Source organism: Hemicordylus capensis, chromosome 12 (assembly GCF_027244095.1).
Source record: "Hemicordylus capensis ecotype Gifberg chromosome 12, rHemCap1.1.pri, whole genome shotgun sequence".
NCBI classification, from domain to species: domain Eukaryota; kingdom Metazoa; phylum Chordata; class Lepidosauria; order Squamata; family Cordylidae; genus Hemicordylus; species Hemicordylus capensis.
Genome location: NC_069668.1, coordinates 1,332,384 through 1,356,088, shown reverse-complemented (window position 1 = coordinate 1,356,088; position 23,705 = coordinate 1,332,384). Strand labels below are relative to the sequence as shown.

The window sequence follows — 23,705 nt, the reverse complement described above, 5'->3', positions numbered from 1 at the left end:
AGAGCGTCACAGAGGACAGAAAGCTCACCCCATGTGTTTCTCTTCTCCGGCCCCCGGCAGAGCGCCAGGTCTTCCTCGCGACGTGGAAGGACATCCCGAACGAGAACGAGCTCCAGTTCCAAATAAAAGAATGCCACCTGAATGCCGGTGAGTCGAGAGCCCGAGGTGGTTTCTGGGAAAACACACACACACCCGTGCCTTTTCGGAGCCCTGCCCTTTTGGAGGAGCCGGCGTTTCAGGCAGGGCTGAGCCGAAACGCTGCTCCCGCCGGCCTGGAAGTTTCGGGTGGGTGCCAAAAGAAGTTGGCAGATGTCCTGTCCCTGCACTCAAGCAGCATTCCATTATTTAAAAATTAAATCAAGCATCGTCTAGGGACCCCCGGTTGGACGCCGCCTGGCTTGGAGGGTCTGCCATTTGTTGGTCTGAATTATTTAAAAGAGATAGTATTCCTGAGCAGTGTTGCAGACGGCCAGAATTGTATTGGGGGTGTGTGTATGTGGACATAGGTTTGCGATCTAGATAGATAAGTTCCAGCACTCTCATTCTGAAACTGGGAGACACAGATAAGTGAGCTGCTGGGGACGCGGGAGTTTGGAGAGGTGCCTTCCTCAGGTCATGAGAAGCTGCTGCCTACCCAGTCCGACCATTAGTCCTTTGCGCTCATGATTGTCAGCACTGACTGGCAGCAGCTCTCCTAGGTTTCAGGAAGGGGTCTCTCCCAGCCCGACGCGGAGATGCTGTCAGGGATTGAGCTGGGGACCCTTCTGCGTGCAAAGCGGAGGCTCTTCCACTGAGCGATGGCCCCATCCCCCCCAAAACGGGATTATGTTCAGATATGGAAAACTGCTGTCTGCTGAGTCCGATCGTTGAGCCAGCTCGCTCAGTGTTGTCTGCCCTGACTGGCAGCGGCTTCTCAGGACTCAGGCCAGAATTTTTCTGAGCAGAAGGTCCCAAGTTCAGCTCCCGGCATTTTATTGTTAAATTTATGTGCCCCCTTCCCTGAAAAACAATCGCAAGGCGGTATAGAACAACCACATCTACCCAGGGGGCTTTCCAAGGCCCCCCGAGGAATCACGACGAAGACTCTTTCCCTGCACCTGTTTTCCACGCTCACCGCCCCGGGGCTTTAAATAGCATCCGTCCCCGCCCGGTTCCCTTCTCGGTGCAGCGCTTCTGACATCTCACAGAAGGCATCCCCGCTGCAAGAAGCACAGAGGCCGCTGCCTAGGCGTGGTTGACTTAATTGTTCCACGCGCGGCTTTCTGGCATGTTTCAAGTGCCACGCTGTCGGCGGAGGGCGGCCATGCGCTTGCCAGAGGGGGCGGGGGGAGACCTGTCAACCTGCAATTGACCGGCCGAGTCCATCGGGACGGTTCGGATCGGAACGAAGCGGCAGCGAAGCGAGGAACGGGAGCCTGCGTTGGCTGGCTCCCAAGCCCGGAGCTGCCACTGTGTGGCCCTCCCACGTCCGAAGCGGCAGGGCCTCTCGCCGGTGCCGGGTGCGTGGCGATAATTGTTGCGTTGGGGAACATTGTAAAAGCCGCGTCAAGGGAACAGAAAGCCCAGCTGGCGGGAGCCGGCACGGAGAACGAGGGAAACAAAAGCCCAGCGCCATAGAAACCAAATCTGTGCCCTTTGGGATTGAAATTGGGGGTCTTTAGGAAATCTGCGTCGCTTTTGTCGCTTCCCAGGGATTTGTGGGCGGAGGGTGGGAGGCCACCAGGCTGAGCAGCAACTCGGGTACAAAGTTGGATCGGAGGATCCTTGGTTCGCCTTTCTAGGGGATGGGGCCACACCGCCTCTGTTTTGCACACATCAGGTCCCAGGTTCAGTCTCCGGCAGCAGCAGCTCCAGGTAGGGGCTGGGAGAGAGCCTGAAACCGTGTGGAGAGCCGCTGCCGGCCAGTGTTGGCCATCCTGAGCTGGCTGGACCAAGGGCCTGACTCAGTACACGGCAGCGCCTGAGGCTCCTCAGCAAGCCAGCAGCAGGGCGGCCCCCTCTGGCTCCTGACCCGGCCTGCGTCTGCTCTGAGCGGCGCTGCGGCTGCAGCTGGGAGTGAGCGTCTGTTTATAAAGGCTGCCGAGTCACGTGGGCTGAGCCGGTCCGCCGTGTGTGTGTGTGTGTGTGCGCGCGCGTGCGCGCACCCCACGCTGCCAGTGCAGCGTTGCCTAGCAACTCAGCATCAGCCTTGGCGCGAGGGGACCCGAGGCGGGGAGGGGGCTCGATACACTCCCTGCGAATGGACGCAGAGAGACCCGGCCCCTTGACGCCTGCATCTCGGCAGAAAACGGCAGGCACTTTTCCTGGCAGCTTGTTGTCTTTGAAAAACCTCCCCTGGAGGAGAGGCCAGACCATCATGAGGCAGACTGTTCCTCTGGCCAACAGCTCTTAAAAGTCAGGAAATCCCTCCTAATGTTGAGCCTAAATCTGCTTTCTTGTCATTTTGAACCCAGTGAAGGCTAATAAGAACTGCTTGGGTGGGGGTGCGTGAGTGGGGGAGAGATGAATCAGAATGGTAGAGTTGGAGGGTCCCCGGGAGGTCTTCTAGTCTGACCCGCTGCTCTGTGCAGGAAGCCACTGCTAACAGAAGGCTGTTGCCATGCTCCTGAAGGTGGAGGTTCTGCTCATCCTCCCCCGCGCGTTTGTCTGGTTTCCCTTCTAACTGGAACGGATCCCTGCCGGATCGGAGGAAGCGTCCGGTGGGTTCAGCCTCCGTAACGTGATGCTCTTTCCTTTCTTCTCCAAAGACACCGTCTCCAGCAAACTCCAGAACAACAACGTTTACACCATTGCCAAGAGGAACGTGGAAGGCCAGGACATGTTGTACCAGTCCCTGAAGCTCACCAACGGCATCTGGATCCTGGCCGAACTGCGCATTCAGCCCGGCAACCCCAACTACACGGTGAGACCCTACTCACCGGGCCCCTGCCAGTCTGTGGACGGACCGAGGTTCCAGACCCGCTGTGAGGCAGTGCCTCCTCTGTAATCGGTGTGCTCTTTTCCTCCGCAGCTCTCGCTGAAATGCCGGGCCCCGGAAGTCTCGCAGTACGTCTACCAGGTCTACGACGCCATTTTGAAGAACTGACCCACAAAGCTGCCTCCGCCGCCACCTCGCCGCGCAGGGATCCGGGGCAGGGTTGACCCTCCACACACTGGCCACTTTCTGCTGGTGCATTCTCTCTCTCTCTCTCTCTCTCTTTTTCTCTCTCTGTCTGTCTCTTTCTCGATGCGGGTGGGGGGCGCGCGGGGGAAGGAAACCAAGCTCTGTGTTGTGTCTAAGGTCCCGGACCGATGCGCCGCGTTTCGGATCCGAGGTAGCCAGTAGTGTCCTCACGTGCCGGTAACCGTCGGGGGATGTCCTGTTTGATACTTTTAGCATTGTGAGAAGTTTGTAGCCACGTTCACGACGCGCCCACGTCCGGCGGTCCTGTGCGTCTGTCCTTGTTCGTTTTGTTTCTTCCTCCCATGAGCTTTCTTCATCTCGTGCCAAGGCTTCGTGTTTTCTATTTTTAAAAAGAGAGGGGAAAAAGGAAAAGACACCACTCTAGGCCTCTAGTTGATGTTTTCTAACGCGCACCCTCATTTCAGCGCACGCCCCTTCGCTGCGTAGGCAGCGGCCCCAGAGAGAGCCACACTCCGCACTTCGTATCGTTCGTATCGGCGCACGTCCGACAGATCGTCATTTTGGGGGGTTTGAGGCGGCCGAGCTCGAGGCAGAAGCACCTGGCGCCGACCAGCTCTGCGATTCTCGCGGGAACCAACCCGGGCGTGGATTGGGCCCTCGTTCTTCACTGGAAGCTCAGAGGTGGCTGCTAATGGCTCCGGCATGATCACTGCGCCTTCCAGCCCCGCTCTGTGCTCCTAAGCACCAGCTTTTTCCTGGCCCCCTATTCCTGCCCCTCCTCTCGGGTCCTCGATGTTGGACACGCTCTTCCTTCAGGCCCCTGGTTGGGGCGGCCAGATCCAACCACTAGCGTTATGAATTGGCCGTTTTCTTGCTGGCTTGTTTCTCCCTCTCGGCAGCCTGCTTTTCTGACCGCCCCCTTGTTGCCTCCCTTCTTGCCCGAAAGGGCAGATCCTGGGTCCGTTGAAGTCCTGCATGCCCTCCCAGTGCCCGACTCCACTTTGTCCCTCCCTCTTCTGAGGGAGGGCGCACTTTCCCTCTCTTTCCCGGGATGCCGAGAAGCCAAGGTCAGCGTTGGGGAGACGCGGAAGAGAAAAAGGGCCATACGATTTCAGCCACAGACGACGCTGGTGCGATTCCATCCTCGAGTCGGTCGGGCAGATCCGACCGGCTCGCGCACCGTCACCACTGAATCTCTGGATCTTGCCGGTTTTGAGCCGCATTTGACGGGGTGGGGTTGGCAGGTAGGCCTCCTCTTAGGCAAAGGGGTCATCCACACACTCCAGGTGGATCTCCGCCTCAAATATTGGGGCGGCGGTGAATTTAGAATGCCCTGAAAGTGTCGGATTTTGGGGGGACAGCAGTCATAGTCGCTGGACCAGGAGACTCCAGGGGGTGGCGAGGATCGCCTTCTGGAAGCGTCCGTGGCCACAATCCCGACAAAATGGCAGCCACAGCCTTTGGCATGCTGGAAGTGCCCTCCCTGTGTCCGTGTTCTCTCTGCCGTCCCGTATCGTGTCTTGTCGTCTGCATGCTGTGCAGTGTGGTGTCGAGTTGGGGAAGGAGGGCGGGGGTTGATAGTTTCATTGTTTTTGCTTCCATCGCTGCCGTTCATCACTCGGACACATTGAACCCGGGGAGTGGGGAAGGCGAAGCTTTGCCTTGTATCATCAATAAATGTCCTTTACACAAATTAGCCACTCGTGGCGTCTTTCTTCCAGGGCAGGAACAGATCAGAAGCACCAGGGAGTGCGGCGGGAGGTGTCCCAGGTTTCATACGGTCCTTATTTCCTCCGGGGTCTTGACAACCCATGCCCGATCTCTCTCCAAGCAGTCTTGAGTTCTTCGCCACTGGCCCGGTCGCCATTGGCGAGCGAAAGTTGACATCCAGGCAAAGAGCAGTGGAGGGCGTCTCTGTCATTTTTCTTCTTGCGTCTCTGTGGGCAGCGTCTGATTCCACAGCGTTGTGGTTGCCGCCATCTTGTTTTCCACCCTGAAGGAGACGGGAAATGACTGAAGGCCACTTCCTGCCTCGGGGACTAGAGACGGGGCCTTCTTGGTGGTGACCCCTCGGCTTTGGCCTGCCCTCCCGTAAGAGCTTCGCTGTGCTCCTCAGGTTTTTAAACGGACATTTAAAGACCCATTTTTGTAGAGAGGCCTTTTAATGTTCTATCTGACGGGCTTTTGACTTAACATTCCTCTTTGGTTTTAACTCGGTCCTGCTTTTACTCTTAATTAATTTTGCACTGTATGTTGTTTTATCTGATTAATTTTAAGAGCCGCCCCGAGCAATTTATTTATTTATTTATTTATTTATTTAACGGATAAATTAAAAAGATGGCTGTTGGAAGCAGCAGACCGCCATGGACATTTTCAGCACTCCAGGCACTCTTGTGTCTCTGCGTTAGAAAGATGAAAAAGAGGTGCCCTGGGAAATTCTGCCCTGGCAGGGGGGGGGTCTGTGCGCCTCTGCACGAGTCCTCAGTTGAAGCCGCCCCCGACTGCAGAGACTTAACGACAAACGTTTTTTGTCCTTGTTTTTACATTTCAAAACCACCACCCAGCACCACCGAGTAGTCGACGCGGGAAAATCTGGGGGACAATGAGTTGCTTAGGTGGCTTCACCACAATGGTGAGTTCAAGCGATAAAGTGAGACAAGCTAGAGGTGTTTAATATCGGTGGCATAAAATATCCCTTTCCAAGGGCTCTGAAACATACACGGTAAGGCACAGCTATTGCACAATTTGATTTGACAGTTAAGCCCATGTGTAAAAGTCAAGTGTGCCGTTGAGTCATGGCCCCCACAGTGGTTGTCTTTGGTAGAGTACAGGAAGGGTTGACCATTGCCTCCTCCCTCACAGTATGAGATGATGCCTTTCAGCACCTTCCTATATCGCTGCTGCCCGATAGAGGCGTTTCCCATAGTCTGGGGAACACACACCAGCGGGGATTTGAACCAGCAACCTCTGGCTTGCTAGTCAAGTCATTTCCCTGCTGTGCCATTAGGTAAAAATAACCCACAAAAAGTGCTTAAAGCACACACCCTAAAACCTCACCAAAATAATAACAAAAACAACCGACTTCATTGTTTGGGTCCACTAAGTGCTGTTCCAAGCTCTTGTGTATATTATCCGGTTACTTCTCAACGCAACCTTCCCCTAAACCAAACTCTGTTTACAGTAGCTGTTCAGCCAAGTTATAAACAGAGGGAGGGGAAAACTTCCATCTCGGAATAAGAGGCTATACTGTACCCAAATCAGCCACATCCTACGCACGCGCTTATTAAACCATTCTTGTAATGATTGTTGAGATAATCTCCCTTTCGACTAGAGCGACTTTTTGCATCCATTTACAACTTCGCTAAATACCTCCGTTTGGAGGAGACAGCGTTCCCTGTTGCTTCTCTTAATTAAAGGGGTGGCAATAACCCGTTAGTGCTAATGATGCATTTGTATCGTTTGGCCATGCATCTCTACAAGGGAGAGGGACCTCCGCGCGGAGGAGCCCCAGTTATGTTTTCATGCACGAGTCCCTGTTCTGAGCGGATCTGAAAGTAGGGGAAAGACGGGCCAGGGACTCACGCAGAGGCCAACGGACAGACTCCTCCCAGAGCAGGTAGTTCTGCCGCGTTTCTCCTTCAATGGCAGAGGCGCAGAGTTTCATATGCACACGTGCCCAGGGGCGGAAAGCAAGCAAGGACTCGCTCAGAGATGCATCGGGCCTCCTCCCCATCGGGTGGGCAGTTCTGTGGATTCTCTGCAGGAAGGCGGATGGCTCGGAGAAGAGAAGGGCAGGGGCAGGGGATACGAGTGGCGACTTCCAAGCGCTGGAGGGCCGTTGTGCGGAAGGCGCAAACCTGTTCTCTGTTGCTCCCGAGGAGAGACGCAGAAGAGCGGATGGGTTGGAACGGAAGAGCAGGTTTAGGCTAGACATGGGGCATTTCCGGACAGAGCCGTTCAACGGTGGAACAGTCTGCCTCATGAAGTTGTAGGCTCTCCTTCCCTGGAGGTCTTCAAACAGGATCCACGGCCACCGGCCAGGGCTTCTGTAGCTAGTTCCTCCCGGATCAAGGGGTTAGACTAGAAGACTGCTAGGTGCCCCTCCCAGCTCTAAAATTCTACGACAATCCCCACCATTCTCATTATGGCTGAGGGCGACAGCTTCTGGCAGGTGGTGGTGGGATTTGTAGTCCCACCACTGACTTGGGTTGGGAATCCCTGCCTTAGATTGATCTGCACTTCCAGCTCCAAACTTAATGTATATATTTAAATTCTTGGCAACAGGAGTTGGAGAACATGCTCAGCGTTCATCCCCTTGCTCAAGAGAACCCACAACTGGCTTCTTTCCGTCTGACTGCTCCCCTAAGCTCCGGCGTAGGAAGCAGCTTTATACTGAGTCAGACCACTGGCCCACTTGGCTCAGGGTTGTCTGCACTGGCCGGCAGCATCTCTCCAAGATTTCAGGCAGGAGCCCTTCCTCCCAGAACCAGGGGCTACCCCCTGTAACCGATAGCCAGGACATTCAGGCCTGACAAAAAGGAAGGCCTTGGGTAACAAATTCCACACGGAGCAAGACGAATAACCTAAAGGATCCATTGCCACAAGATGTCATGGCCACCACTGTGGAGGACGGGGCTGTCAATGGCGGCTGGTCCTGATGGCTCTATGGCACCTCCAGCTTCAGGGGCAGTCTACAGTTGCAGGGGAGCCCTAGCAGCGGGGGAGAGGGCCTGCCCTCCCCTCTTGCCTGTGGGCTCCCCAGAGGCATCTGGTGGGCCACTGTGGGGAACAAGGACGCTGGGCTCGATGGGCCTCCTTGGGCCTGATCCAGCAGGGCCGTTCTGATGGAGATGTTGCCAGGGGCGACGCAGAGGAGCTAGGGATGAACCTGGGCCAGCTTGCCCTCTCCCCCCACCCCATTAAACAAGGAACACGGCAGGCTTTGTGACCCTGAGGATCTGTAATCGGTGGCAGGAGATTTCCTAACTCTCCCCCCCCCCCACTCACACACACACACCTCTCATCTTTCCAAATGAGCTGCCAGCCCTGCATCGCCCAAGGAAGGCAAGGAGGCAACACACCGAGGGGGAAGGAATGGGCCGTGTCATGGCTCCAGCATTCCGGAGGATAACCCAGACGGCCGCGGATTGCTGCCGGCAGCCGTGCCCAGCCGCCCCCCAGGACTTCTCCCGGCCGAGGGAATTGCTTGCCTGCAATTAGCTGCAAAATAATACACCCCGCCAAAAAAAAAAAAAAAAAAAAACCACCCCAAAAACCCCCAATTTGATTTCTGCAGACACCCACCCTTTGGCTTCCCGAGATCTGGGTGGGATTGCTGGATGGAAGATCCTCCCTCCCCTGCAGCCAGCCGGGCCCCCCAGCTCGGCCAAGATTTGGGGGTCCAGCGTAGGAGACGCTTTGCCGCCGTGGGGAGGAGGCAGTGCACCTGGAGGCATTGCAAGGTAAGTGCGGGGGGGGCTTGTGGGGGGAGGAGAGGGGGGGAATGGGAGCGGGGGGGGGACCTTTTCACCTTCGAGCACAGCAGGCAAGGATGCCACACAGGTGAGCTCTCCAAGGTGTACCTGTCCTTTGGACGACAGGCCTGTGGAGCCAGCCTAAAAGTTTGGGGCTGCCCAAAAATGTGGGGGGGGGGAGTTGATCCAGCTCTGGTCGATCCCAAGTGCTAACACGGTGGTGTGTTTTAAAATGTTTGGGTTTTAAAATGGTGGGGGGAAGATAACGTTGAGCGGAGGGGTCTGTGGGTCACGAAGTTGGAAAGCGGGGCTAGGATTCCCTTTGAGGGTGGCTAGCCGCTGAGAGGCCAGAGTGAGATTTGGGCAGTGGGGCTGAGAGCTTTGGAGACTACAGGACCCCCCCCCACTGCAAACAGATCTGTGGGGCAGGAACTGGTTTGGCGCCCCCATGGAGAGAAGGCGGAGGTGAGGTTCAGCTGCAGCTGTGGTGGTGAGTGGTGAGGAGTCAAAGGTCCCGGGATGGAAGACGGGCCCTCGGTAGCCAGAGAGCAAGAGCCGTGGGCTATCCCTGCCGACTTCTCCCCTTCCCCCCCAAAACCAGTCGTTGAAGTGTGTGTCTGGGGCTCCCTGCACAGTGCCCGTCACTTGGGGGCAAGATCCTGGATTAATGGCTGCAAAAACCCAAAGGGGGTGTTGGATTGCTTTGGAGAGCAGGAGGAGGGTGTGCGTCTGAAATGGGACGCCGTGGGTCCGAACCCCAGATCTTGGGGTCCCCGGTGGGGGTGTGTGCGGTGGTCTGTGCCCGTCCTCCCTTTCCATAGGGCCTGCAGGTGGCCAGAGGGTTTCTGTGGGTCGTGTGTGTGTGTGTGTGTGTGTGTGATCGAGAGAGAGAGAGAGGTTGCTTTTCCATCTTATTTATTTAGTATTTCTGTAATATAAGCCACTTTGGAAACTTTTGTTGCAAAGCGGTAGATACATGTTGGGTTTGTTTCCCTGGAACTGGTCCAGAGAGCCGCCAACTGGTGGGCCAGGGGGGTGGCGGCTGACAGTAGGGGTCTCGGAGAGGCCGGTTCGTACCGAGGCGGCTGCCACCTCATATCGGAGAAGGAAACCCCTCCACCACACGAGGTGCCCAGCAGTGAGCCTCGATTGTGGCCTTGCCATTTCTCTCCCTAGGCCTGTGGGTCTCTCTGAGCAGAGTTCCCTGGAACGGGGGTTCCCAGAGCTTGACTACAACTCCCATCATCCCCAGCCAAAGGCCACTGGGACACCGTCCCCGGCGGATGGAGCAGCTGATGTCCGGTGCCATCGGGCCTCTGCCCCCACCGTCCCACCAGGGGTGATGGGCGTTGTAGTGTGGGGGGCTGAGATTCTGATCTGGGCATCCGGTGCGCTGCGTGAGAGTGGAAAGTGGACATTCCGATTTGCCGCCTGTACGCCGAGGTCTGGACACGGAGTGGGTGTGTTTGCTCGTGGGTAGAGGCTGGCGGAGATCGGCCGGGGACCCGGCGTCCCTCTTGTCGATGCAGCTGGGCTCACTGACTCGAGCCTCCTCCCAGAGCTGTCGGGGCTCTGTGGATGTGTTGGTGAGGTGAGGTTTCTTTCGGCCCCATGGCAGGCTAATCTGGGGGATCAGCCAGTCAGAATGTTTTCTCGCGAATCAGGCAATGTCTCCTGGGCACCCGATTTCTCCCAGTGAAGGCCTCTTTGTTTTATTATTTGTATTTATTTTATTTATTTAATCCTGTGCTTAGGAAGCGGGCGCGGTCCATCTAGCTCAGTACTGTCGACACTGGCTGGTAGCAGCTCGCCCAGCTTTCGGGCAGGGGTCTGTCCCAGGCCTAACTGGAGATGCTGCCAGGGATGGAACTGTGTAACGGCCCTTAAACCAGGTAGGAGGCTGGCCGTTGCCATCAAGGGCCGTTTATTTGGAGCCAAGGGGAGAGGAGAAGCGCCCCAGTTTGCCAGGGTGGTAACAGCAAGGCAGGGCTGTTGACTTCAGGGCCTCTGTATCTGGCTGCCCCCTGTTGGAAACAGGGCACTGGGCTGGATGGATGTCCTTGGGTTTTGTCCCGCAGGGTGTTCCTGACAGAGCCTTGGTCTGTTTCTAATGTCTGCCATCTTCACCTGGCTCGATGCATGATCCTAAGTCCCTAATATTGAGGACTGCTAACTTCTGAATTCCAAACTAGTTTCATCTGACGTCTCAGGTGGAGCTGGGGTGGATCTGACCCCAATGCCCACTCTGGGCCTTGGTCATATCTTGTGTGGAATGTGGCAGGGTCTGAAAGATCCTGGTGGAATCTTGGATTCTCCTGGGCTGCTTTATCCCGGTACTACAGGGTTTCTCAACCTGGGGTCCCCAGCCATCGGACAACAACTACCATCATCCACTGCCACCGCAATGAGAGTGATGGGAGTTGCAAGCCAACAAGATCCGGGGACCCGAATCGGAGGAGATCTGCAAGACATCTTTGCACTCGGGCCTGCAGAGATTCTTTGCTCGCACCGGTCTCTGGCTGGCGAACCGGATCGCTTTCCGCTGCTTTCTTCGCTTTCCCTCCGCTTTCAAAAACAGGATTAAGGATTAAAGGGGCCCTTCGGAGAGCCTGGGTCAGCGCCGCGGACTCGGGAAGGACTCAAATGCAGCCCCCGGGAAGCCCCTCGCCCTGAGATTTTTGTTAGATCTGTCGCAAATCCCAGTTGGGGGCCTTGTCTTCTAGAGAGCTGCGTCTCTCTCTGCGTTCACCTTGTGGAAATGGCTTCTGCTAGCAAAGACCCAGCAACATATGCCCCAAATGCAGGAGCTGTGCCTTGCAGATTTCTTAAAACCGGGTGGTCATTTCTGTGTCTGTTTCTGGAGAGGGGAGAGGACACTGGCGCAGATTTCAGGAGGGTGGCTCTGTGAAAGGTCGGCTCGATGCTAGGATCTCTTCCGGATTCAGGATGCTTTCCTGCAAAACTGTGTGTGTTTCCCAGGGTTCCTTGCAGGGAGGAAGCTCCATTTATGGTTGCAGGATCGAAAAGGCTGGGATTCTGTTTGGAGAAAATGAGAATGTTCTGTATGTGACAGTGAAGCCCCTCTGCAGTGTATAGGAGGAGAGGTCCTTGCTCCGAGGAGCTTACAATCTAGAATTCAACACAGAGGGGGCCGGTGTGGAATGGACCAGGGAAAGAATAGAATAATGAAAATAATAACTTTATTGGTTGGCCACATCGCAATTGTTCTCCGGGCAAAAGGAAAACAACAGTGGAATAAAACGGGGCTCTCATCCTGCGGTGCTGAGAAACAGGGTTCAGCAGATGTGGCTGGACTACAATTCCCATCATCCCCAGCCATAACTTTATGGATATGATATTCCCCTTTGGAATATCCGCTCTGGAAAGAGCATCAAGGTTCCAAGTTCTCTGCCTGGCAGCATCTCCAAGATAGGGCTGAGAGAGATTCCTGCTGTCTGCAAGCTTGGAGAAGCTGCTGCCAGTCTGTGAAGACAATCCTGAGCTAGATGGACCAAGGGTCTGACTCAGTATATGGCAAGCTTCCTATGTTCCGGTTTTTAGTGACCTGGATCTAGGCTGATGATGGGCTTTATCATGAGGCCACAGCGAAACAAAAACAGATAAAATATACAGCGCTGAAATAATAAAATCATACCATGCCTCCAGCCCGAGCAACAATCAGAGAACCCATTTAAAAGCATGCAACCATTAAACAGTGTAGTGGTAGTCACCAAGAACCAGTAAGAAAAACACACATTATAGAAGTTTTTTAAAAGTCACACGCATCCCAAAGCAGATGCAGATAAAATAGTTTGCAGGGGAGGGAAAGCATGAGAAAGTGTGGTGGGGCTGGAACGCAGGACTGAGCAGTCTTCTAACCCCAGAGTCCTCCAACTTGGGCTCTTCGGTGTTGGACTACAACTCCCATTGCTCCCCAGTTGCAGCAGCAGGGGATGACGGGAGGTGCAGTCCAGCAGCACCCAGCAGGGTGGGGGTGTCTGCAAACCCCTGTTTTAAAGCTCTTTGCTTCCGTCACAAGCATCTGTTCTCAGGGATGAACAGATCCCGTTCATCTCAGGGATGAACGGGAATATATCCGTTTGCAACACTGACGCCGGATGGCTTTACCTGTACGGCACAGGTGTTGAAAGAGGAGGAGTTAATCCATATCCCGCGATCCGGGGCTTGTCCTCTCTTTTCGGAGGCAGCTGTGGAGAGTGCAATTCCTGGACTGACATGGTTTTCCGGCAGAACAAGAGGGAGGTTGAGAAGATCATTTCCCCGGCCGGCCTCCTAAATTAACACGTTGTCGCCTTGATGACATTGGAAAGATTGGTTCGAGCAATTTACATCAGACCCGCATCGGAGTGATACAGCGGGGAGTTTAATTAACTTCCGCCAGGCTTCTCTGGCTTTTCAATCTGGCTGTCGTTCTCCGTATCCTTGCAGACCTGGCCAGTTCCCGAGTTAAGGTGACCTTCAGTCGGCCCCCTTCCCCCCTGCCGCCGTTTCTCTCTCCCTGGGGGAGAGTCCGATGTCGCACTGAGCGATGGCCGTTTCGCGGAACTATGTATGGATAGTGTGTATTTCTGAACCTACGCCTGTCAGCAGACCGGTTGGTTCCAGGCACTCGGACCACAGTCTGAACCCAAAGTTTGGTTTCTCGTAGCCTGGATCTACTGTTGGGCTTTAACATGAGGAACAGCCCGGCTGGATCAGGCCCCCGGCTGCCTCTCTAGGCCAGCACCCTCTTTGCCACAGTGGCCCACCAGATGCCTCTGGGAAGCCCAAAGGCAAGAGGGGAGGGCAAGCCCTCTTTTCTGCTGTTGCTGCCCTGTAATTGGTGTTCAGCGGCCTCGTACTGGAGGCCACCTCTAGCCATAAAAACTAGTAGCCACTGATAGACCTGTCCTCCCCCCAAATCTGTCCAAGCCCTGCTTAAAGTCATCCAAGTTGGTGGCCATCACTGCACCTCATGGCAGAGAGTTCCACTGTCTAATTATGTACGATGTGAGGAAGTCCTTTTATCGATCCTAATTTTCTTGGCAATCAGTTTCATGGGATGGCCCCTGGTTCTAGTGTGATGGGAGAAGGAGAAGAATTTCTCTCCATCCACGTTCTCCACCCCATGCATGATTTTATAGACCTCTATCATATCTCCCCGCAGTTGTCTTTTTTCTAAACTAAACAGCCCCAGGGGTTGTAGCCTTGCCTCATAAGGAAGGTGCTCCAGGCCCCTGATCATCTGGGTTGCCCTCTTCTGCACCTTTCCCAGTTCTACAATGTCCTCCTTTAGATGTGGCGACCAGAACTGTACGCAGTACTCCAGGTGTGGCCGCACCATAGCTTTGTATATGGTTCTTATAGATTTGTTATATTTAACCTCTGTTCCAGTAGCTCCACCCTCGCAGGGCTGTTGTATAAAGAGAGGCCAGCCTTGACCATGGGAAGCAAGGAGACCATGGGCGCAACCCAAAGAAACCAAGATATGGCAAAACAAACATGGCAGTCCTTTGTGGTGCCAATCCAGGTTTCTTTGAAAAGCCCTAGATACAACAAACCATGGTTCCGTGTCACGTCTGAACCTACCCAATGCATGGTCATCCGATGCAACATTCCATATTTACCCGAATCGGAGATGACTGAATTTAAGACAATGCCTTAAAAGACAGAAGTTAAATACAGGTTATGCCTCTATTTATCCCAAAGAAGGACGACTCTGAATTTAGACAACCCATCCTCAGATTTAAAAGGAAAGAATTGGGGGCAGGGGTTAAAAAAAAATATTTAAGAATTGAATTGTAATTTTAAAAATTGTTTGTTTTTGATTTAACTAATGTTTTACTTTCTGTTTTTTATTTTGTTGTAAACCACCCGGAGACGTAAGTTTTGGGCAGTATAAAAATATGTTAAATTAACAAACAAACAAACTGGAAGCGAAACTGGGGGAAGTGGGTTTTTTTGGTTACTAGACCACAGGTTCCCAAGAGGGGGTACTTCTGTTACCCCTAGGGATCCTTGAAGGGCTCCCAGGGGGTCTACAGATACTCCCCACACTGCAGCCGCACTATTTGTTACCCATCTGATGGGTAACAAATAGTAATCAGCGATGCGTCTGCTGCAGAAGGGGAGGAAGAAGGGTAGTATTCAGCAACTGGTATTCAGGGGTAGGCTGCTCCTGAACCTGGAGGTTCTGTTGTGCTCGTTAACTAATCTTAGGAAGGGAGGAAGGAAGGAAGGTAGGTAGGTAGGTGGTCTAAAGCAGTGGCCATTTGCTGCAAGTTGGGTCAGTGCTTTGCAATGACTTGCTTCCTTTTGTCCATCTTGAACCCCCCACATTCTTGAGTCTGACGAAGCCCTTTTTGTTTGGTCTCCCAGTGACAGGCTGAGCCAGCGAGGAAATGGTTCCTGACTGTGGCTGAACCTGCAGCTGCCGGAATATGCAGCCCGGGGGCCTTCTTGGTAGCGTCGCAAAGGCCGCGGACTGTGCCAAGGAGCCGATCGCCTCGTTGCGCAGGGGGGCCGCGGCCGGGAGGCATGGTGACAACGTTCAAGATTGCCGTGCTGGGTGCTCAGGGAGTCGGCAAGAGTGCCATTGTCCGCCAGTTCCTCTACAACGAGTTCAGCGAGGTCTGCGTGCCCACCACGGCCCGCCGGATCTACCTGCCCGCCGTGGTCATGAACGGCCACGTCCACGACCTTCAGATCATGGACTTCCCGCCCATCACCTCTTTCCCAGTCAACACCCTGCAGGTAAGTGTCTCGCCGCTTTCATCGCTTTTCATTTCCCGCAGTCATCGCTGCACTAGGGGGTGCATGTGTGACAACAACACAATTGAGGCAGAGGGATGATGGGAGTTGTAGTCCAACAAATCTGAGTGTGGCATAGGCTCATCTTGTCTCTAGTGTGCATATGCGACAACCGCTCATGGGCATGACCGCAAAGCCGGCTGCTATTTCATACCCTATAGCAATGGAGGTTCTAACGTGAGTTGTGCAGGCTGCTCATTCCCGAGGTCACGTCAGCTTGTGCAGATGGCCAGCGAATGACTTGCCCGCACTGGGTTGAGGATCCAGTGGGAGAGAGTTCCAAAGTCTATTATGGGGTGAAAACCCGTAACACGTCAGAGATGAAAAGGTGCTGCTGTTAATTTGGAAATCCACTTGGAGACCATTTTCTTTTTGCAAAGCATGCTGGGGCAGGCAATTCATCTTCAAGGGAGGGAGTGCGGCTGAAATGACTAGCTGTTTATGCAGGGGTTGAGGGGCAAGGAGCAAGGGGCACTGTGTTTTGGGGGTGCAGAATGTGCAGGCTCTTTGGGGGGCAGGGCGAATCTTCCCATCTGGCACTGTTTACTCACCCCGCTGGATTGGGTGCCCCCAGGCGATCACGTGTCTGCCTAGTGGACGTGTCTCTGTCACCTGAAACTGGAGTGCTTCTTTGAACACTGGAGAAGACCCATTCCCCTTCCCCTCCCATGTGAGAGAGAACACCCCCTTTGAACAGGCACCAGCTTTGCTATATTCACGTACCACCTTGAAAGAGGCATTCTCCTTCCTCTCACTTGCAAGGGGCCCCCCATCTTCTAAGCTGGCCCTTGCCACGATGTATGCGTGCACTGTTGCAGAAGAGGCATTCTCTCTCTTTTTGCATAGAGGATGCCTCGTTCAAGACTTGCGGCTTTTGCATTCGGAACAATTGAAACCTTTTAAATCTCTGCTGGTTAGCTCAAGGGGAGCACCTCTTGTTTTTTGTTTTTTTTAAAGGTTTTTTTATAACATTAATTAATCTAATAAATGGCTGAGTTTGAGGCCACTTATTTGGGAGAAGGCCCCATCAAACGCAGCAGAGTTTCTGGGTAACCGTGCGTAGGATTGCCCTGGAAATGCTGACTCTTAATAATAAACAAGTTAACAATGTCGGTGACGCTGTGGCCACAAATAGTTTTCAGAAGGTCAAATAAGGAAGCAGAATGCGCATTTCCACAGTGTAGGGATATAGGAAGCTCCTGCCGACTGAGTCAGACCCTTGGTCCATCTTGCTCAGGATTGTCTGCACTGACTGGCAGCAGCTCTCCACGGTTTCGGGCAGGAGGTCCCCCTCCCCTCAAATCTGGAGGTGCTGCCAGGGATTGAACCTGGGACCTTGAGAACGCTGATATTCTATGATTCCAAAGGTTGCAATGCGGCTTTCAGGGTTGCTCTTGGGACTGTAGGGTGAAGAATCAGAGGTTCTCTTTCTCTCCCCTGAGAAGGAGAGGAGGATGCATCCTCCTTCAGAATGGAGGAGGAGGAGAAGCCGAGATCTGTGTGTGGGGAAGAAACGTCAGTGCAAGAGGCAGGCAGGAAATAGCAGAGGAGAAATGCTCGGCGGGGACATACGGCGGTGACATCCTCAGCTGGGTTCCCGCCTTGAAATGCACCAGGGGTGAGTGGGTTGTCAGGGAAGGAGCAGATGGAGGCATCTAGAGAAGGGAAATGCTTTCCCTGGAGACGGGAAGAAGGGGCCTCCCGAAGAGAGTCGAAGCCGCAAATGCTGACTTCCAGACGCGTCTGGAGGCAAGTCTGTCTGTGTGAGGCTGCTCAGAGCACAATTTGTAGCAAAATCCTCCTTTCCAGTGGCATCACAATGAAGATGCCACAGTAAAAGAGGGAGGTGCGCAACGTCCGGCCGAATCGATTCGAATTTGAATGGATTCGACCCAAAACTGCTGGCGCAGAATGGGCTCCGTTTGAATCGGTTCCAATTTGCCTGAACCCGAATAGAATCCACTTGCATTTGAACTGCGTTTGATGGGAGTTCAGGCGAATTCGAATCAATTGAAATGACTCTCATTCCGTGCAGTTTCAAGTCGAATTTGAATGGATTGGCTCGATTTTTTTATTTATTTTTGCATATCCCTAAAGCAAAATCTGGAGTGGAAGAGCTGTAGGGCAATAGAGTAGAGGACCTCCTTTGTATGTACAAGGCCCTAGGTTTAAGCTCCGGCGTCGTCCGGGAGAGCTGGGAAAGACCCATATGAAATTTTGGGGAGCTGCTGCCGGTCAGGGTAGGCACGACTGAGTTCGATTGACCAAGGTCAGACTAAGGAACAGACAGTTCCTTAGGGAAGGTCCATAGCTCACCGGGAGAACGTTTGCTTTGGAGGCGGAAGGTCCAAGATGGACAGATTAAAAAAATGTAAACAGACGTCACATTGGTCTGAGCCACGCAGAAATTGGTTTTGCTCTTGGCATCAGACTGTGAATGTAAGAAATCTATATATATTCGCTGGGCCGGGTGCAGAACATCTGCGCCTCTCATTTTTCCCACCCACCCATCCCCCCGACTGCCGCCTCTTTCTCTGCCTGCCCGCCCACTGCCGCTTTCCTCTTCCCCTGCCGGCAGCTCGCTCCACAAACTCTCGCGAGAGCTGCCACACATGGGATTTGCGACCGGTACACCAGAGAGAGAGAGAGAGAGAGAGAAAATACGCCAAGGTTGTATGTGGCAAGCCCCACCCACCCAGTGCTTTACCAATAGGAGGTAACAGAACAGAAGCACCATGGTGATTGGGCAGAGAGGATTCCATATGCAGACAGGGAAGAGGAGGAGGGGAGCGAGGGTGCGGCGGGCAGGGGGCGGGCGAGGGACCGGTGGGGAGTGGGTGGCTGACACTGAGCAATAAAGCAGGGGCTGTGGCGGGGTGTGCAAGGAGAGCAACACAGGCGCTCTGTGTGGGTTCGGCTAGTGCTTTTAAACCCCAATGCCATTTTGCAGACAGTACGCAGCGGGGAAATGACTAGCAAGCCAGAGGTTGCTGGTTCGAATCCCCGCTGGTCTGTTTCCCAGATTATGGGAAACAACGACACTGGGCAGCAGCAATATGGGAAGATGCTGAAAGGCATCCTCTCAGACTGCGCAGGAGAAGGCAATGGTCAACTGCCCCTCTATTCTACCCAAGACAAGCCCAGGGACGAGTTGACACCGACTCGTGGGCACACTGTACCTTTACCACAAGACCAGCTCTCCTCTCCTGTCCTATGTACCGTTTGGTTGCCTGGTCTTCAGCATCCGAGATTCTCCTTCTGCCATTTCTGCACCCCCAGAACCTATCCTGACCCATCGTTTGTGTCCCGTTAGCAACCCCAGCCAGAAGAAAAGCAACCTTTCTGCGGCCGTAGGCATCCAGATGCTGGCTGGCACAAGTGAGCAGTCCCACCACACAGGAGTGAACGGCTCCCTCTGGACTGAGCCGTGGGTGGTTCCACTCTGTTGCCCGGGGCGCCGTTCCCTGATCCGTCCCTTTCTCTCTCTCTCTCTCTGTCTCGCAGGAGTGGGCGGACGTGTGTTGTCGTGGCCTCCGGAGTGTTCACGCCTACATCTTGGTCTATGACATCTGTTGTTTCGACAGCTTTGAGTACGTCAAGACGATCCGGCAGCAGATCCTGGAGACCAGGTGAGCTTGTACCTCTGCCCTGCATCCCACCCTGGACCCGGAACGAGAAAAGGAATGGGGACCCTGCTATCCCTTTCAGGTGGGGGTAGCCTGGGGGGATACAGAACACACTGCCCATATGCACTTTACAATCTCCTCCTCCTCCTATTATTTATTCTTATGTTGTTGATTGAACACTGCTTGCACCGAATGAGATCCGTTTGAATCGATTCAGATTTGCCTGAACTCGCATCGAATTCCAGTCGAGGTTCCCCATAGCCAGGTAGTCAAGTTGGGTGGTTTGAGAGCAGGAAACGATAGAACGCTCCCCCCTCCTTCCTGCTCCTCCTTCATTTATTATTTATTATTATTATTTTATTGCTTATTATCTGTTCTCCCTGCTGCTGCTCTTCCCAGGTATTAAGGAATACTGCTGCTGATCATGGAGGTTTCCCATAGCCAGATAGTCATGTCTGGCAGAATGAGGGGGGTTATAGAAAACTCCTCTTATTTATTTATTTATTGTTTTATTGCTTATTGTTTGTTCTCCCTGCTGTTGCTCTACCCAAGAACTGGAATTCCGAGGTATACTGCTGCTTGGACATGGAAGTTCCCCATAGTCAGATAGTCATGTTGGGTGGTGTGCAAACAGCACGGGAACCCACTGGATGTAGAACACACTGTCACAGGAAGATAGGAAGCTGCCTTCTACTGAGTCAGGCCTTTGGTCCATCTCGCTCAGTCTTGTCTACCCAGATTGGCAGCGGCTTCTCCAAGGTTCCAAGCAGGAGTCTCTCTCAGCCCTACCTGGACCTGCTGCCAGGGAGGGAACCTGGGACTTTCTGCATGCAAAGCAGATGCTCTTCCCCCATCCCCTAAGGAGAATCCCTTACAGTGCCCACATGTAGCCTCCCATCCAACTACAAACCAGGGCAGACCCTGCTTAGCAAAGGCGACAATCCATGCCTGCTACCAAAAGACCAGATCCCCTCCCCAAAATGTCCATATCCTGCCCATATGCCCTTAGAGGACATCATTGCTGCTGTCAATAATATTAATGCTATTATTGATGGCTGGTGATCTGATGAATGCTGTACTTGCATTCTAAGCCTGGAGCTTTGATACTTCGGATGCGGCACTCCTGCCTGCGTCCGTATCCCTGCCTGCATCCGTGTCCATATCCCTGCCTGCATCCATATCCAGGAATAATAAATATTATTTATTAGTAATATTTATTACTAGATAAGGATAATAGAAACCCAAGCCCCGCCCATATCTGCCAATGGCTCACCCCACTCCTTTCTCCCGGCAGGGTCATCGGCACCTCCGACACGCCCATCATCATCGTGGGGAACAAGCGGGACCTCCAGAAGGGCCGAGTCATCCCCCGCTGGAACGTCTCCAACCTGGTGAAGAAGACCTGGAAGTGTGGCTACATCGAGTGCTCGGCCAAGTACAACTGGCACATCCTCCTGCTCTTCAGCGAACTCCTCAAGAGCGTGGGCTGCGCCCGCTGCAAGCACGTCCACACCGCAATCCGCTTCCAGGGGGCCTTGCGCAGGAACCGATGCACCATTATGTGAGACACCCCCTTCCGGCAGCGGCTCTGGGGACTCCCTTGGCCACTGCTCCCGACGTGTCCTGGAACCTTCTTTCGATGCAGAGGGGGCGGGCGGGAGACCGAGCTGGCCAGCAACTTTCTTTTCCAATATGGCTGCCTGCAGTCCCGTGGAGATTCTCTCTTTGTTTGGGTTTCTCCCACCCCCCAGCCCACCCCACCCAAGGTTTGGTCTTTAAGGGTTCCTGGCTACATCCCTGGAACTGTAGACTCTAGTTGTTTTCCGACACACATTTGGGAACTGGACGCCATGCTGGTTTGGCTGGTGGAGGAAAGGCTTCTGGGAGTTGTCTGGGATGGGAGCTGCCGCACCCGTGGCGGGGTTGTGCATTTGCCGATCGTGGAATTGCGAAGGGGTGGGGCGCAGTCAAGGGTGGGGAAGGGATGTCTCAACATTTAGGAGGAAAATCCTGCCTGATGGGACTCTCTCTGTGGTTCACGGCGGCTTGCTTCCTGGTTCAGTGTCATCTGAAGAGAGGGTGAGGATAAGGAAGTGGGTGGATTTTTCAAGGGTGGGGATCCTCGGAGATGTGGAGATGACCTTGGGAGAGGTTGGATGTTGCTGTGTGGGACCAGTACGATCTGAATCAGGGCTGCAAAACCTCAACCCTCTACTGTTGTTGGACTACGGCTCCCATACTCCCTGACTATTGGCCACTGTGGCTGGGGATGGTGGGAGTTGTAGTCCAGCTGGAGGACCAGAGTTGTGCAGGTTACGTGTGCACAGAGGTCTGGATGGCACCCGTGCGTCCATTTCCTGTACTTTCCAATACGCAGGGACAGAGACCCCAACCCCGTTCACACAGGATGTGCAACAAATCCAGGTTGGCCAGAGGGCATTCCGAAGATTGTGCGGGGGGGGGGGCACTCCTGACTAGGCCCTGTCCCTGTTCCAAGAATGGAGCCAGGAAGCAGGGCCAGTCCTGGCCCCTTCAGGATGTGTGTACGAGGCGTTTAGGTAGCATACCCCGATGATTCTTTCAAGTTCATGCAAAATATCTATGCCGTGTTGCTCAGAATTGTCCTCTGTAAAGCGACCTTGGTGCTTGGGAATCCAAGGAATCTAAGCTGGCTATATAGATGGTCAGTCCACGTTCTTCGGTGGTGGTCTCTCTCTTTTGAAAATCTCTCCCCGTATTCCTTATTCGTGTATAGCAGAGCTAAGCAATTTTGGCTGTCCAGCTGTTGTTGAACTACAACTCCTGGGAGTTGTAGTTCAATGGATATTTAGATCCCGTTTTCCAGCCAAAGTTCTCAAAGCTGTTTACGTTGATATAAATAAATGAAATGGCTGCCTGTCCCCAAAGGGCTCACAATCTTAAAAAAAAGAAAGGAAAGAAACCTAAGAGAGACACTGGCCTCAGCCACTGGAAGGCTGCTGTGCTGGGGCCGGATAGGGCCAGTTGCTCTCCCCCTGCTCAGTGAAGAGAATCACCACTTTGAAAAGGGGCCCCTCTGCTCAGTCAGCAGGGCTGGACCACCAAAGTTTGTTTGTTTGTTTATTCAGTTTCTATACCGCCCTTTCAAAATGGCTCAGGGCAGTTTACAATTAAAACAAAACAATCAAAATCAATTAACAGTTAAAACAGAGATTATAAGACACCCATAAAACAACAACTACGACTCCTACGACTCCCTAGCTGCAACAGCCATTGGCTGGGGATGAAGGGGGCGGGTGTAGTTAACAACTTCTGGGAACTCCTTTCCCAGGGTCATTGATCCAAAGATCCAGGCAGGGGTCTTTCCCACCCCTACCTGGAGAGGCTGCCCGGAATCAGACCTCAGACCTTCTGCCTACAAGGCGGATGCTCTGCCAGTCCTTCCCTAGTGATGGTCACAGGAAGCTGCCTTACACTGAGTCAGACCCTTGGTCCATCTAGCTCAGGCTTGTCAGCTCTGACTGGCAGCATCTCTCCAAAGTTTCAGGCAGGAGTCTTTCCCAGCCCTACCTGGGGAGGCTGCCAGGGATTGAATCCAGGAGCTTCTGCGTGCAAAGCAGATGCTCTTCCACTGAGTTACGGGCCATCTGGTATTTCATCCCACCCATCTGGCATTTCGTCAGAAGGGGAGATAGGAAAGTGGGCACACGAAATTCCTCTCTCCAAATTCTGCATTTCCACGTCAGAGAAGTCAGACCCCAGAGCGTGAACGAAGCTTTCTTTTCTGCCGTCAATACAACCTGGTTCTCATTCCTCATTCCAAGCCAAGTCCACACCTCTGTGCTGTACCTGTCCTTTGGAGGAGATGGATGGATGGGAAATGTGGCTCAGAACTGGCTATTCGCATTTCAGGGGGGTGGGGGTGGGGCTGATGTCTTGGTAGAAGATTCAGAAGTTGGGGAGTTCTTCCTGTTCCCAAAGAACCTGCTAACCGGGAAAGAGTTTTGCTTTTCTAGATTTTTTGCTGTTTCCTCCTGGATTTCTCGGGGGAGGCATTCTAAGGCTGCTATCAAACCACTTGAAAAAATGCACGAGGTGTTATGGAATGAAGAGTCAATTAAAAGGAAATATCAGGTCTGTTTCCCCCTTGTTCTGTAACCCGGTCTCCGTTGTCTTTGTTTCTCCTATCTTGGAAGTGCCGTCAGGTGAGCAGTCCAGGTGCGGGGAAGCCTATGTCCAGATGGCAGGGGAGATTCTGAGGCGGGGGGACGTGTGCCCCCTGCAAAGCATTTCCCACCCCAACCTCCACCCGACTGGAACTTGACAGCAAAGTGTCAGACAATATGGTCCTAGTATATTGTAGACCTATAGCTTGAATTAATTGTTTGAAAAGGGCTCCGTTGTTTAAAGAAGCTTCATTCATTCCCTCCTCTCCCCCAGGAAAAGCAGCAGAAGCTGGGAGGGAGGAGACCCCCTCAAGCCCCCCCCCCCGGGAGCCAGGTAGCAGGGAGACCCCCTCCAGCCCCCTGGGAGCCAGATAGCAAGGAGACCCCCTCCAGCCCCCCGGGAGCCAGGTAGCAAGGAGACTCCGTCCAGCCCCCCCCCGGGAGCCAGGTAGCAAGGAGGCCCCCTCCAGCCCCCCCGGGAGCCAGGTAGCAAGGAGACCCCCTCCAGCCCCCCCCGGGAGCCAGG

At 53.8% G+C, this 23,705-nt stretch overlaps 2 protein-coding genes across 7 annotated transcripts in view; both read left to right on the top strand.

The window, feature by feature from the left end:
- The window catches only part of LOC128335922 (AP-1 complex subunit beta-1), a 44,215-nt gene extending 39,395 nt beyond the window's left edge, over window positions 1-4,820 (top strand). For all 6 annotated transcript variants that reach the window (XM_053274841.1, XM_053274838.1, XM_053274835.1 and 3 more), the window contains 3 exons: window positions 61-147; window positions 2,748-2,902; window positions 3,011-4,820. In XM_053274841.1, coding sequence (XP_053130816.1) covers window positions 61-147; window positions 2,748-2,902; window positions 3,011-3,085 — 317 coding nt within the window. In that variant the 3' untranslated portion in view covers window positions 3,086-4,820. The remainder of the gene's footprint in view (window positions 1-60; window positions 148-2,747; window positions 2,903-3,010) is intronic.
- A 3,294-nt stretch (window positions 4,821-8,114) lies between these two features.
- LOC128336135 (ras-like protein family member 10B) lies at window positions 8,115-23,171 on the top strand. Its single transcript, XM_053275322.1, has 4 exons — window positions 8,115-8,586; window positions 14,977-15,351; window positions 18,913-19,037; window positions 20,329-23,171. The coding sequence occupies exons 2-4, from the start codon at window positions 15,136-15,138 to the stop codon at window positions 20,597-20,599; spliced, it is 612 nt and encodes a 203-aa protein (XP_053131297.1). The 5' UTR covers window positions 8,115-8,586; window positions 14,977-15,135; the 3' UTR covers window positions 20,600-23,171.
- The last annotated feature ends 534 nt before the right edge of the window (window positions 23,172-23,705 follow it).